The sequence below is a fragment of the Delphinus delphis genome, chromosome 7 (assembly GCF_949987515.2).
Source record: "Delphinus delphis chromosome 7, mDelDel1.2, whole genome shotgun sequence".
Lineage (NCBI taxonomy): Eukaryota > Metazoa > Chordata > Mammalia > Artiodactyla > Delphinidae > Delphinus > Delphinus delphis.
This window is the reverse complement of record NC_082689.1, coordinates 28,175,116-28,191,134: the sequence shown is the minus strand read 5'-3', so window position 1 is coordinate 28,191,134 and position 16,019 is coordinate 28,175,116. Positions and strand designations below refer to the sequence as shown.

At 41.0% G+C, this 16,019-nt stretch overlaps 1 protein-coding gene across 1 annotated transcript; it reads right to left on the bottom strand.

Annotated features, from left to right (window-relative positions):
- Nucleotides 1-14,135: 14,135 nt before the first annotated feature.
- On the bottom strand, nt 14,136-15,695 carry LOC132428037 (gamma-crystallin C). The gene is made up of 3 exons (XM_060015576.1): nt 15,687-15,695; nt 15,338-15,580; nt 14,136-14,408 (listed from the first exon to the last, which is right to left on the bottom strand). The coding sequence occupies exons 1-3, from the start codon at nt 15,693-15,695 to the stop codon at nt 14,136-14,138; spliced, it is 525 nt and encodes a 174-aa protein (XP_059871559.1).
- Nucleotides 15,696-16,019: the final 324 nt, after the last annotated feature.

Here is a 16,019-nt window from a genome sequence, read left to right as displayed (position 1 = left end):
CATGGTGGGGGAGGATTCACTGGAAACTACTGTGATGTCCATTGTTGGTGGATCTTCCCAGTTTTCACACCAATGTGGAAATAAGAACAGCCTTGAGGGCTGTGGACTTGGAGATGTATTTCGCTTGGCTGACACAGTGTTTAGATGTTTTTGGTAATGCTTTGGGTTGGTTCATTCTTTCCACAGTTCACCATACTACCCATTACTCCTTGTCATCTTTTTTTTTACATCTTTATTGGAGTATAATTGCTTTACAATGGTGTGTTAGTTTCTGCTTTATAATAAAGTGAATCAGCTATACATATACATATGTTCCCATATCTCTTCCCTCTTGCATCTCCCTCCCTCCCACCCTCCCTATCCCACCCCTCCAGGCGGTCACAAAGAACCAAGCTGATCTCCCTGTGCTATGCAGCTGCTTCCCACTAGCTATCTACCTTACGTTTGGTAGTATATATATGTCCATGCCTCTCTCTCGCTTTGTCACAGCTTACCCTTCCCCCTCCCCATATCCTCAAGTCTCTAGTAGGTCTGTCTTACCCCTAGGTTCTTCATGACATTTTTTTTTCTTAACTTCCATATATATGTGTTAGCATACGCTATTTGTCTTGCTCTTTCTGACTTACTTCACTCTGTATGACAGACTCTAGGTCTATCCACCTCATTACAAATAGCTCAATTTCGTTTCTTTTTATGGCTGAGTAATATTCCATTGTATATATGTGCCACATCTTCTTTATCCATTCATCCGATGATGAACACTTAGGTTGTTTCCATCTCCGGGCTATTATAAATAGAGCTGCAATGAACATTTTGGTACATGACTCTTTTTGAATTATGGTTTTCTCAGGGTATATGCCCAGTAGTGGGATTGCTGGGTCATATGGTAGTTCTATTTGTAGCTTTTTAAGGAACCTCCATACTGTTCTCCACAGTGGCTGTATCAATTTACATTCCCACCAACAGTGCAAGAGGGCTCCCTTTTCTCCACACCCTCTCCAGCATTTACTGTTTGTAGATTTTTTGATGATGGCCATGTGACTGGTGTGAGATGATATCTCATTGTAGTTTTGATTTGCATTTCTCTAATGATTAATGATGTTGAGCATTCTTTCATATGTTTGTTGGCAGTCTGTATATCTTCTTTGGAGAAATGTCTATTTAGGTCTTCTGCCCATTTTTGGATTGGGTTGTTTGTTTTTTTGTTATTGAGCTGCATGAGCTGCTTATAAATTTTGGAGATTAATCCTTTGTCAGTTGCTTCATTTGCAAATATTTTCTCCCATTCTGAGGGTTGTCTTTTGGTCTTGTTTATGGTTTCCTTTGCTGTACGAAAGCTTTGAAGTTTCATTAGGTCCCATTTGTTTATTTTTGTTTTTATTTCCATTTCTCTAGGAGGTGGGTCAAAAAGGATCTTGCTGTGATTTATGTCATAGAGTGTTCTGCCTGTGTTTTCCTCTAAGAGTTTGATAGTTTCTGGCCTTACATTTAGGTCTTTAATCCATTTTGAGCTTATTTTTGTGTATGGTGTTAGGGAGTGATCTAATCTCATACTTTTACATGTACCTGTCCAGTTTTCCCAGCACCACTTATTGAAGAGGCTGTCCTTTCTCCACTGTGCATTCCTGCCTCCTTTATCAAAGATAAGGTGACCATATGTGCGTGGGTTTATCTCTGGGCTTTCTATCCTGTTCCATTGATCTATCTTTCTGTTTTTGTGCCAGTACCATACTGTCTTGATTACTGTAGCTTTCTAGTATAGTCTGAAGTCAGGGAGCCTGATTCCTCCAGCTCCGTTTTTCGTTCTCAAGATTGCTTTGGCTATTCGGGGTCTTTTGTGTTTCCATACAAATTGTGAAATTTTTTGTTCTAGTTCTGTGAAAAATGCCAGTGGTAGTTTGATAGGGATTGCATTGAATCTGTAGATTGCTTTGGGTAGTAGAGTCATTTTCACAATGTTGATTCTTCCAATCCAAGAACATGGTATATCTCTCCATCTATTTGTATCATCTTTAATTTCTTTCATCAGTGTCTTATAATTTTCTGCATACAGGTCTTTTGTCTCCTTAGGTAGGTTTATTCCTAGATATTTTATTCTTTTTGTTGTAGTGGTAAATGGAGTGTTTTCTTGATTTCACTTTCAGATTTTTCATCATTAGTGTATAGGAATGCCAGAGATTTCTGTGCATTAATTTTGAATCCTGCTACTTTACCAAATTCATTGATTAGCTCTAGTAGTTTTCTGGTAGCATCTTTAGGATTCTCTATGTATAGTATCATGTCATCTGCAAAGTGACAGCTTTACTTCTTCTTTTCCGATTTGGATTCCTTTTATTTCCTTTTCTTCTCTGATTGCTGTGGCTAAAACTTCCAAAACTATGTTGAATAAGAGTGGTGAGAGTGGGCAACCTCGTCTTGTTCCTGATCTTAGTGGAAATGTTTTCAGTTTTTCACCATTGAGGACGATGTTGGCTGTGGGTTTGTCATATATGGCCTTTATTATGTTGAGGAAAGTTCCCTCTATGCCTAGTTTCTGGAGGGTTTTTATCATAAATCGGTGTTGAATTTTGTCGAAAGATTTCTCTGCATCTATTGAGATGATCATATGGTTTTTCTCCTTCAATTGTTAATATGGTGTATCACATTCATTGATTTGTGTATATTGAAGAATCCTTGCATTCCTGAAATAAACCCCACTTGATCATGGTGTATGATCTGTTTAACGTGCTGTTGGATTCTGTTTGCTAGTATTTTGTTGAGGATTTTTGCATCTATGTTCATCAGTGATATTGGCCTGTAGTTTTCTTTCTTTGTGACATCCTTGTCTGGTTTTGGTATCAGGGTAATGGTGGCCTCGTAGAATGAGTTTGGGAGTGTTCCTCCCTCTGCTATATTTTGGAAGAGTTTGAGAAGGATAGGTGTTAGCTCTTCTCTAAATATTTGATAGAATTCGCCTGTGAAGCCATCTGGTCCTGGGCTTTTGTTTGCTGGAAGATTTTTAATCACAGTTTCAATTTCAGTACTTGTGATTGGTCTGTTCATATTTTCTATTTCTTCCTGATTCAGTCTTGGCAGCTTGTGCATTTCTAAGAATTTGTCCATTTCTTCCAGGTTGTCCATTTTATTGGCATAGAGTTGCTTGTAGTAATCTCTCATGATCTTTTGTATTTCTGCAGTGTCAGTTGTTACTTCTCCTTTTTCATTTCTAATTCTATTGATTTGAGTCTTCTCCCTTTTTTTCTTGATAAGGCTGGCTAATGGTTTATCAATTTTGTTTATCTTCTCAAAGAACCAACTTTTATTGATCTTTGCTATCGTTTCCTTCATTTCTTTTTCATTTATTTCTGATCTGATTTTTATGATTTCTTTCCTTCTGCTAACTTAGGGGTTTTTTTGTTCTTCTTTCTCTAATTGCTTTAGGTGCAAGGTTTTGTTTTTTATTCGAGATATTTCCTGTTTCTTAAGGTAGGATTGTATTGCTATAAACTTCCCTCTTAGAACTGCTTTTGCTGCATCCCATAGATTTTGGGTAGTTGTGCCTCCATTGTCATTTGTTTCTAGGTATTTTTTAATTTCCTCTTTGATTTCTTCAGTGATTACTTCGTTATTAAGTATTATATTGTTTAGCCTCCATGGGTTTGTATTTTTTACAGGTCTTTTCCTGTAATTGATATCTAGTCTCATAGCATTGTGGTCGGAAAAGATACTTGATACAATTTCAATTTTCTTAAATTTACCAAGGCTTGATTTGTCACCCAAGATATGATCTATCCTGGAGAATGTTCCATGAGCACTTGAGAAAAATGTGTATTCTGTTGTTTTTGGATGGAGTGTCTTATAATTATCAATTAAGTCCATCTTGTTTAATGTATCATTTAGAGCTTGTGTTTCCTTATTTATTTTCATTTTGGATGATCTGTCCATTGGTGAAAGTGGGGTGTTAAAGTTCCCTACTATGAATGTGTTACTGTCGATTTCCCCTTTTATGGCTGTTAGTACTTGCCTTATGTATTGAGGTGCTCCTATGTTGGGTGCAAAAATATTTACAATTGTTATATCATCTTCTTCTTGGATCGATCCCTTGATCATTATGTAGTGTCCTTCTTTGTCTCTTCTAATAGTCTTTATTTTAAAGTCTATTTTGTCTGATATGAGAATTGCTACTCCAGCTTTCTTTTGGTTTCCATTTCTATGAAATACCTTTTTCCATCCCCTTACTTTCAGTCTGTATGTGTCTCTAGGTCTGAAGTGGGTCTCTTTTAGACAGGAAATATATAGGTCTTGTTTTTGTATCCATTCAGCCAATCTGTGTCTTTTGGTGGGAGCATTTAGTCCATTTACATTTAAGGTAATTATCGATATGTATGTTCCTATTCCCATTTTCTTCATTGTTTTGGGTTTGTTATTGTAGGTCTTTTCCTTCTCTAGTGTTTCTTGCCTAGAGAAGTTCCTTTAGCAGTTGTAAAGCTGGTTTGGTGGTGCTGAACTCTCTCAGCTTTTGCTTGTCTGTAAAGGTTTTAATTTCTCCATCGAATCTGAATGAGATCCTTGCTGGGTAGAGTAATCTTGGTTGCAGGTTTTTCTCCTTCATCACTTTAAATATGTCCTGCCAGTCCCTTCTGGCTTGCAGAGTTTCTGCTGAAAGATCAGCTGTTAACCTTATGGGGATTCCCTTGTGTTTTATTTGTTGTTTTTCCCTTGCTGCTTTTAATATGTTTTCTTTGTATTTAATTTTTGACAGTTTGATTAATATGTGTCTTGGCGTATTTCTCCTTGCATTTATCCTGTATGGGACTCTCTGTGCTTTCTGGACTTGATTAACTGTTTCCTTTCCCACATTAGGGAAGTTTTCAACTATAATCTCTTCAAATATTTTCTCAGTCCCTTTCTTTTTCTCTTCTTCTTCTGGAACCCCTATAATTCGAATGTTGGTGCGTGTAATATTGTCCCAGAGGTCTCTGAGACTGTCCTCAGTTCTTTTCATTCTTTTTTCTTTATTATGCTCTGCAGTAGTTATTTCCACTATTTTATCTTCCAGGTCACTTATCCGTTCTTCTGCCTCAGTTATTCTGCTATTGATCCCATCTAGAGTATTTTTAATTTCATTTATTGTGTTGTTCATCGTTGCTTGTTTCATCTTTAGTTCTTCTAGCTCCTTGTTAAATGTTTCTTGCATTTTGTCCATTCTATTTCCAAGATTTTGGATCATCTTTACTATCATTATTCTGAATTCTTTTTCAGGTAGACTGCCTATTTCCTCTTCATTTGTTAGGTCTGGTGGGTTTTTATCTTGCTCCTTCATCTGCTGTGTGTTTTTCTGTCTTCTCATTTTGCTTATCTTACTGTGTTTGGGATCTCCTTTTTGCAGGCTGCAGGTTCGTAGTTCCCGTTGTTTTTGGTGTCTGTCCCCAGTGGCTAAGGTTAGTTCAGTGGGTTGTGTAGGCTTCCTGGTGGAGGGGCTAGTGCCTGTGTTCTGGTGGATGAGGCTGGATCTTGTGTTTCTGGTGGGCAGGTCCACGTCTGGTGGTGTGTTTTGGGGTGTCTGTGGACTTATTATGATTTTAGGCAGCCTCTCTGCTAATGGGTGGGGTTGTGTTCCTGTCTTGCTAGTTGTTTGGCATAGGATGTCCAGCACTGTAGCTTGAGTGAAGCTGGGTGTTGGTGTTGAGATGGAGATCTCTGGGAGATTTTTGCCGTTTGATATTATGTGGAGCTGGGAGGTCCCTTGTGGACCAGTGTCCTGAAGTTGGCTCTCCCACCTCAGAGGCACAGCACTGACTCCTGACTGCAGCACCAAGAGCCTTTCATCCACACGGCTCTGAATAAAAGGGAGAAAAAGTAGACAGAATTAGTAGAAGTAGAAAGAAAGAAAGAAAGAAAGGAGGGAGGGAGGGAGGGAGGAAGGAAGGAAGGAGGGAAGGAAGGATAAAAAGAAAGAAAGAAGATAAAGTAAAATAAAATAAGATAAAATATAATAAAGTTATTAAAATAAACAAATAATTATTAAGAAAGAAAAAAAAATAAAACGGACGGATAGAACCCTAGGACAAATGGTGGAAGCAAAGCTATACAGACATAATCTCACACAGAAGCATACTCTTACACACGCACAAAAAGAGGAAAAGGGGAAAAAAATCATAAATCTTGCTCTCAAAGTCCACCTCAATTTGGGATGATTCATTGTCTATTCATGTATTCCACAGATGCAGGGTACATCAAGTTGATTGTGGAGATTTAATCCGCTGCTCCTGAGGCTGCTGGGAGAGATTTCCCTTTCTCTTCTTTGTTCTCACAGCTCCCAGGGGCTCAGCTTTGGATTTGGCCCCACCTCTGCGTGTAGGTCGCCTGAGGGCGTCTGTTCTTCGCTCAGACCGGACGGAGTTAAAGGAGCCGCTGATTCGGAGGCTCTGGCGCACTCAGGCTGGGGGGAGGGAGGGGCACGGAGTGCGGGGCGGAGCCTGAGGTGGCAGAGGCCGGCGTGACGTTGCACCAGCCTGAGGCGCGCCGTGCGTTCTCCCCGGGGAGTTGTCCGTGGATCATGGGACCCTGGCAGTGGCGGGCTGCACAGGCTCCCCGGAAGGGGGGTGTGGATAGTGACCTGTGCTCACACACAGGCTTCTTGGTGGCGGCAGCAGCAGCCTTAGCGTCTCATGCCCGTCTCTGGGGCCCGCGCTTTTAGCCGCGGCTTGCGCCCGTCTCTGGAGCTCCTTTAAGCAGCGCTCTTAATCCCATCCCCTCCCCTCGCGCACCAGGAAACAAAGAGGGAAGAAAAAGTCTCTTGCCTCTTCGGCAGGTCCAGACTTTTCCCCGGACTCCCTCCCGGCCAGCTGTGGCGCACTAGCCCCTTCAGGCTGTGTTCACGCCGCCAACCCCAGTCCTCTCCCTGCGCTCCGACCGAAGCCCGAGCCTCAGCTCGCAGCCTTGCCCGCCCCGGCGGGTGAGCAGACAAGCCTCTCGCGCTGGTGAGTGCCGGTCGGCCCTGATCCTCTGTGCGGGAATCTCTCTGCTTTGCCCCCCGCACCCCTGTTGCTGTGCTCTCCCCCGCGGCTCTTAAGCTTTCCGCCTCCACCACCCGCAGTCTCCGCCCGCGAAGGGGCTTCCTAGTGTGTGGAAACATTTCCTCCTTCACGGCTCCCTCCCACTGGTGCAGGTCCCGTCCCTATCCTTTTGTCTCTGTTTATTCTTTTTTCTTTTGCCCTACCCAGGTACGTGGGGGGGGTTTCTTGCCTTTTGGGAGGTCTGAGGTCTTCTGCCAGCGTTCAGTAGGTGTTCTGTAGGAGTTGTTCCACGTGTAGATGTATTTCTAGTGTATCTGTGGGGAGGAAGGTGATCTCCGCGTCTTACTCTTCCGCCATCTTCCAGGAAGCCTTACTCCTTGTCATCTTAAAGAAGGTTGTTTCGCTTACAGGCATACCTCATTTTTTTGTGCTTTGCTTTAATGAGTTATGCAGATACTGTGTTTTTTTACAAATTGAACATTTGTCGCAGCCCTGCATTGAGCAAGTCTAGCAGGGTCATTTTTCCAATGGCATTTGCTCATTTAGAGTCTCTGTATCACATTTTGGTAATTCTCACAATATTTCAAACTTTTTCATCATTATTATATTTGTTATGGTGAACTGTGATCAGTGATCTTTGATGTTATTATTGTAATTGGGGGCACCATGAACTGCACCTATATAAGACAGAGAACCTAATCATAAATGTTGTGTGTCCTGACTGCTCCACCGACAGACTATTCCCCATCTCTCTCCCCGCCTTGGGCCTCCTTATTCCCTAAGACACAGTAGTATTGAAATTAGGTCAGTTAATAACCCTACAGTAGTCTCTAAGTGCTCAAGTGAAAGGAAGAGTCACGTGTATCTCACTTTTAATCAAAAGCTAGAAATGATTATGCTTAGTGAGGCAGGCATACGCTGGTTGAAAGGTAAGACAGGCTGAAAGCTAGGCGTCTTGCCCCAAACAGTTAGCCAAGTTGTGAATGCAGTGGGAAAATTACTGAAGGAAATTAAAAGTGCTACTCCAGTGAACACACTAATGAAGAAACTGAAACAGCCTCATTGCCTATATGGATAAAGTTTGAGTGGTCTGGATAGAAGATCAGACCAACCACTACATTCCCTTAAGCCAAAGCCTAAACCGGAGCAAGGAGAGCCTAACTCTCTTCAATGCTATGAAGATTGAGAGAGGTGAGGAAACTGCAGAAGAAAAGTTTGAAGTTAGCAGAGGTGGTTCATGAGGCTTAAGGAAAGAAGCTGTCTCCATAACATAAAAGTACAAGGTGAAGCAGCAAGTGCTGTTGTAAAAATTGCAGCAAGTTATCCAGAAGATCTAGCTCAGATAATTAATGAAGGTGGCTACACTAACCAACAGATTTTCAGTGTGGATGAAACAGCCTTATATTGGAAGAAGATGCCATCTAGCACTTTTATAGCTAGAGAAGAGAAGTCAATGTCTGGCTTCAAAGCTTCAAAGGACAGGATGAGTTTCTTTATAGGAGCTAATGCAGCTGGTGACTTTAAATTGAAGCCAGTTCTCCTTTACCGTTTTGAAAATCCTAGTCTTCTATAATTATGCTAAATTTACTCTGCCTGTGCTCTATAAATGGAACAACAAAGCCTGGGTGACAGAACATCTTTTTACAACATGGTTTACTGAATACTTTAAGCTCACAGTTGAGACCTACTGCTCCATGAAAAGATTCTTTTCAAAATATTACTGTCAATAACAATGCACCTGGTCACCCTGGAGCTCTGATAGAGATGTACAATGAAATTAATGTTATTCTCATGCCTGCTCATACAACATCCATTCTGCAGCCCATGGATCAAGGAGTAATTTCGACTTTAAAGTCGTATTATTTAGGAAATATATTTCATAAGGCTATAGCTACCATAAATAGTGATTCCACTGATGGATCTGGGCAAAGTCAATTAAAAACCTTCTGGAAAGAATTTACCATTCTAGGTGCCATGAAGAGCATTCACGATCCGTGGGAAAAAATCAAAATATCAACAATAACAGGAGTTTGGAAGAAGTTGATTCCAACCCTCCTGGATGACTTTGAGAGATTCAAGACTTCAGTGGAGGAAGTAACCACAGATATGGTGGAAATAGCAAAAGAACTAGAATTAGAAGTGAGCCTGAGGATGGGACTGAATTGCTGCAATCTCATGATAAAACTTTAATGGATGAGGAGTTGTTTCTTATGGATGAGCAAAGAAAGTGATTTCTTGAGATGGAATCTATTCCTGGTGAAAATGCTGTGAAGATTGTTGAAATGACAACAAAGTATTTAGAATATTACATGAACTTGGTAACATGAACTTAATAAAGCAGTGGTAGGGGTTGAGAGGATTGACTCCAATTTTGAAAGAAGCTCTACTGTAGGTAAAATGCTATCAAAGAGCATTGCATGCTACAGAGAAATTGTTTGTGAAAGGAGGAGCCGTCAATCAATATGACAAACTTTATTGTTGTCTTATTTTAAGAAACTGCCACAGCCAGCCCAGCCTTTAGCAACCATCACCCTGATCAGTCAGCAGCCATCAGCACGAGGCAAGACCCTCCACAGGCAAAAAGATTATGGCTTGCTAAAGGCTCAGATGATGGTTAGCCTCTTTTAGCAATAAAGTATTTTTTATTTTATTTATTTATTTATTTTTTTGCGGTACGCGGGCCTCTCACTGTTGTGGCCTCCCCCGTTGCGGAGCACAGGCTCTGGACGCGCCGGCTCAGCGGCCATGGCTCACGGGCCTAGCCGCTCCGCGGCATGTGGGATCTTCCCGGACGGGGGCACAAACCCGTGTCCCCTGTATCGGAAGGCAGACACTCAACCACTGCGCCACCAGGGAAGCCCAGCAATAAAGTATTTTTAATTAAGATATGTACATTGGTTTTTTTTTTAGACACAATGCTGTTGTACTCTTAATGGATTATAGTATAGTGTAAACATAACTTTTTTTTTTTTTCGGTACGCGGGCCTCCCACTGTTGTGGCCTCTCCCGTTGCGGAGCACAGGCTCCGGACGCGCAGGCTCAGCGGCCATGGCTCCCGGGCCCAGCTGCTCCGCGGCATGTGGGATCTTCCCGGACCGGGGCACGAATCCGTGTCCCCTGCATCGGCAGGCGGACTCTCAACCATTGCGCCACCAGGGAAGCCCTAAACATAACTTTTATATGCACTGGGAAACCAAAATTTCATGTAACCCATTTTATTGCGATATTTGCATTATTGTCATGGTCTGGAACTGAACCCACAGTGTTTGTGAGGTATGCCTGTATTTACATCATCTCCCTGACCCTTGAAGGTATTGAGTTGCAACCTCAGACAAGAGTCTTCAAACTCTGCTCAGTTTCTACTAGTTTTTGCCAAATAAAAAAGCCTATGAATCAAAGCAATATTCTCAGGCATTCTTTCTTGCTCTGAACCACACTTTATTAGAAACTTGTGTATTTGAGAGGATTGAAATATTCTTTTTTAAATGTATTTTTTAAAAATATAAAATGATGTAATAATGGATAGTGCTTAGTTTTGAATTTTTGTTTTGTTTTTAATTTCAAATGTCCTTGCTTGGCAAAATAAAAATCGGCAGTCCTATTTAAAGAAAATTGGTCTGGGAAATCTAAATTATTAAGAACCCCTCGATTTTAAAAATGTGAAAATATAATGAGCAAGTTTTGGGGGGGTCTTGTTTTTTTAAGATATTGATACTTCAAAATCTTGTCCTAGAGTTATTCCAGAAATTATCCCTCCAAGGGAGGAGGGACAAATTAGGGGTATGGGATTAAAAGATACAAACTACTATGTATAAAATAGATAAGAAACAAGGATATATTGTACGACACAGGGAATTATAGACATTATCTTGTAATAAGTTTTCAAGGACTATAATCTGTAAAAATACTGCATCACTATGTCGTACACCTAAAACTAATATGGTAAATCAACAATTCTTCAGTAAAATAGATCTAACAAAAAAAGAAAGAAAGGAAGGAAGGAAGAAAGAAAGATAGAAAGAAAGTTATCCCTGCGTAGAACTCCCCACATTAGGATAAGCATAGCAGTAAAGGACATGCTACAGTCCCATCCTTGCTTCTTACTGTGGGACACTGGCTGTGGGCTTTTTTAAAATAAATTTTTATTGGAGTATAGTTGCTTTACAAGGTTGTGTTAGTTTCTACCATACAGCAAAGTGAATCAGCTATATGTACACATATGTGCCTCTTTTTTTGGATTTCCTTCCCATTTAGGTCACCACAGAACATTGAGTAGAGTTCCCCGAGCTATACAGTAGGTTCTCATTGGTTATCTATTTTATACATAGTATCAAATATATATGTCAATCCCAATCTCCCAATTCATCCCACCCCCCTGGATGTGTTACTAAGTTTAATTTAGCCCCCATTTTTTCATAAGTGTTGTAAATAAAAGGCTTAATTTGTCCAATATATAAGCTTTTTATGTGATTGAGCTAATTTTTTTTCAACTTCAAGATAATGTCCATCAAATGGAGCTTATACTAGAAAACTATCATACTCTTCTTGTGTCACATGACATTTTCATTTTAAATAAAGTAGAATTACTCAAGCATTTTCATCCCTGTCTGCTACCAATATCATTAACTATAATGAATCTTTATTCTTCTCAGAATCCTTTACTAAAGATGTATGATTCACCAGTAAAGGCACAAAACCGACTGTAAAAGTGATTGGAACCTGGTTCCTCAATATTTCTCTTTTGGAATTCTGAAGAAGAAAAAGTCCACTTCTTTTTGGGTTGCAAGCTCCCTGTGATTTTGTGTGAGAGAAAAAAAGAGAGAGAAAATAAGACATTTATAAAATGTTTGGATTGTTATTAGAATTGCTGTATGTGCGTCTTAAGCGTGTTTAGCATAAGACAAAGGCAGATTTTGTAGTTCTGGATTGTTAAAATTTCTCCTGCGGGATAGGAGAGACGTTGGAGGATTCCAGTGGAGGCTTGTACCTCAAGACCAGTGGGCTCGAGAAAGGAATAAAGGGGCAGAAATTTAGGGGGTGGAGGTGGGGGTGAGGTGGGAGGAGGGGCGAGAAAAAAGGAGGTCAGCTGGAGAAGGTCATGGTAGAGAAACAGTGACCTGTGCCTTCCTGGTCTCCCGTTCCCCAGCCAAAAGGCCAAAGGCTGGAACTGGCTACTCCTGCGATGCAACATTTTGTCTGCTGTGTCAAAAACAGTTTTTTTCCTATTCACAGGAAACTGTTTTCCTTGGCGGTGTTGTTCCAAAACAGGAAAAAAAAAAGTGCCACAGAAAGGTAAGGTATGTAATTAAGTTCTAAATGTGTATGTCATGCCAAGAAAACACTTTCCCTCCCCAAATGTTAAGGAATAAAAACACATCTCACGAGAAATATATAAATAAATATTGCTCCATTTTTCCCCCTAGAAATGCGCCATGGGATGCCTTAAGACTTCTTAGCAACAGTACTGGATAAGCAAGTGATTACATATGTATTATTTAGCACTTGGGAAGTACTTGACCAAAAAAAGTGATTATGTATTTATTGTTTAGTGTCAGTATTTAGTATTATTTCTGTGTAGAGTTCTGTGGCAGTAGGGACAATGCCTTCTGTTTGTTTGTTTTGTTTGTTTTTTCTTCCCCAGTGCTGTACACGGCAAGCCTATGGTAGGTGCTCAGTAAATGGTGATGCCCCTAACTCAAAGAAGGTAGGCTCCTTGGTGGCTAATAATTGGGCAGTCCATTAAAAGAAAAAATAACTTGCACTATGAGTGGGCAGTCTCACTTCTAGGTCTCTATCCTCCAGAAACTATGGCGTGTGTCGATAAAGGTATATGTATGACGATATTCGTTGCAGCCTTGTTTGGAAAAGCAAAATTGGAAAAGCCCAATCACCAGTGAATAAATGGTTAAATAATCTAGGGAACCTCCAACAATGGAACACTATGCAGCCATTAACAGAATAAGGTACTGACCTAGATAGATGTCCATACCACATTACATTTTATTGATAAAAGCAAGTTGCAGACTAATATGTACAGCATGATTTCACTTTTGTAAAGAAATAAAAATATGTGTTTCATGAGATATCTATATAAATGAGGGAAAATTCAAGAAGGGTACCCACCAAATGTGCAGAAGGGCTAGCGATGAAGTGTGGGATCAGAGGGACCCCTCCACTTCTTTCTTGATAGGATGTGTAAAGTAGTAAGATTATGGGCGACTATCACTTTGGAGGGAACACTTCAAGTTAAAAATAAACTAATTTTCTACTGATGAAAGAATTTTCAATTTTTTTTTTTAATATGCAGGGCTTCCCTTGTGAGCAAGCAGATTTTACTTCAATCAGAGGGCTTTAGAAATTATGTCTTTCTTCAATGTGCCTTTAAATTTGAGCCTGGTTTTTTGTAGCAAAGAACTTTTTATTGTTTGTGGTACACTATATCAGGCAAATCTATTTAAAATATTAATGTGTATCTGATTAATTTATTTGCATTAGCTGAGCACTGTGAACAGCTGTGCAGTTTCTAAAATTCACTCAGTGTTTGGTCCAGCAGCTGTACTGGCCAAGAGGTGCACCCTGGTCGGGAGGTGTTTTAGAATAAGAAGGAGGGTCTTCAGCTGAGTCCAAAAGTATGGCAATGGCTGATGGCAGCCCTGGCATTAGTTATATATTACTGTGCTTGAAAGAAAACAAAAGTATAATTCCTTATAGAGTCTAATCAGGCTTTTTCCAAATGAGCTGCCCTCACCACTCATCTGTGACTCTGTGGCTTACAACTACTTCTTGGGTCCGATGGAAACTCCTGGAATGCTCTTCCTTAGGCCCTCAGCTGAATGCCTCCCTTCTCACCAGTCACCCTCTCCCATTTCTCTCGCTTTGATCTGCCTTTATTTCTCAGACAGGCTCTCTCCTTTCTCCACCCCCACTTCTGAGCCTTGTTCAAAACTCATTCTACCTTGATGCTCTTCTAGAACAGAACCCACCTCCTCTTATCCACTCCTCAACCTTTAAGAGGGAGTATTTACAGGTGAATTAATTGGCACACAATGAAAGAAAAACAGAAGCCAGCGATTGCCAACAATACAGACTAAATACTTTATTAGGTTCCAAATGAGAAAATGGTAGTGTGAAACTATTTTAGTATAAATCCACCACCCTCCGCAAAGAGCCGGCCTTAGCATCCATGGCCCCCCAGTCGTGGTAGCGCCTGTACTCTTGGGGTCGCAGTAGGTACTGCCGGCCGCAGTAGTTCGGCATCTCATAGAGGACCCAGCAGCCCTCCAGCACGTGGAGGGAGCGGACCTCATTCAGGTGGAAGCGGTCCTGGATACAGGAGCAGTCCTCGCTCAGCTCCACCATGAGGCCTTTGTGATCCTCTCTCTCATACAGCCGCAGCCTGTGGGAGCTTGTCTGCTTGGTCCACAAAGAGAAAGAGCAGAAAAAGCAACCAAACAAGAGATGAACTTGGCAGGTTGGGGCATGAGGTTGTCAGTGTCAAAACTGAGACTCTGAAATTGCTGTGAACGCTTCATGTGGATCTGTGTTCTACTAGCATTTAACAAATGCTCATTTTCTACTTGTGTGAGAGATGGAATTTTTAAGAAGTTCAAGGTCTGGGTTAGAATCCATCGCAAGCTCAAATATCTTGATTCCTAATTCTAAATTCCATAATTTCTTGATTCCTAGGTGATAAACCTACATTTTGGGGGGAAATGATAAGTATTTTGCCTGTATTTTAATATGACTCTTATCTCCAAAAGTTATATACATATACACATAAATTTACCACTAAAACAGGATTTTAAAAAATCACATCCTTTGGTGGAAAATTTGTGTAAATAGTCTGAAACGAGAATTCAACTGATTTTCCAAATTAAGAAAAATTACCTTTTCCAAAATTGGAAGATAGCTTTGAATAGCCTATATTAACAACCGACTTTTCCATTTTTACTAGTCTGCAGTGGAAACTATCTAATTTGTTCATTATAAATTCCTTTACTATAGGTAAAAGTTAATTTGTTAGAAATACTGCCTTCTTATGCCTAAACACCTTCCCACTTGCAAGTTTGTTTTATATCCCATTGTGATATTACATTTGTCACAGACAAGCTTTGACTGACCTAATGGCAGCAAAGATTAAAAATAAAATTCTTTCCCTAAGTGAATTCTTCCTTATATTCTCTGCTGTTTTTGTGCCGGGATCTACCTGGGCTTTGGCAGATACCCAAAGCCCACTTAACCTTAAGGTGTATTTAAAGGAAAACTTCCCTCGCCCTAACACCCATCACTAACAGAGTGAGGACACTCAGGTGGCATGATTGAAATCAAGTTGAACTCACTTGGGGGATGAGACAGCAGGAACGGATGGAGTCGTTGAAGCCCATCCACTGCTGGTAGTCAGGGTAGTCGCCGCGCCGCAGGAAGTACTGGTGGCCCTGGTAGTTGGGGCGCTCATAGAGCATCCAGCAGCCGCTGTCCACCCGGATGGAGTTGCAGCGGCTGAAGTAGGGCTGCAGGTTGGGGCAGTCGCTGCTGCACTCGTAGCAGCGGCCCTGGAAGCCCCGGTCCTCGTAGAAGGTGATCTGCAAAGGAAGTATAATTCAAAATGAAATCATTTGCTCCCCGTAATAGATCTTGTATAGAGGCATTTTTCCCCGCTCCATTTTATTTCACTTGTGTTCCGTTTACCTTCCCCATGGCTGGTTGACACGATGATGTGAGTTCAGTGTGATGGGGCCCCGGCAGCGCAGCGGGTCTATATAGCAGGACGGCTGCTGTGTTGGCAAGAACAACACAAAAGGGGCCCCGGGGGTGCGTAAGGGGGTTTTATGGATCCCTTTTGCATGCTGCATTCAGTGGAAATGCCTGTCTAGTCTGCCCTCATTCTCTGGTATATTCTAACGCTGTCTGTTCGGGCTCTGGATGAGTCCCTAGAGTTGCCTTTATTTGGATTTTTAGTGTTTTATAAATTTATCAGCACATCAGTCTGAACTTTTGACCTGAAACTCACGTCTCTATACA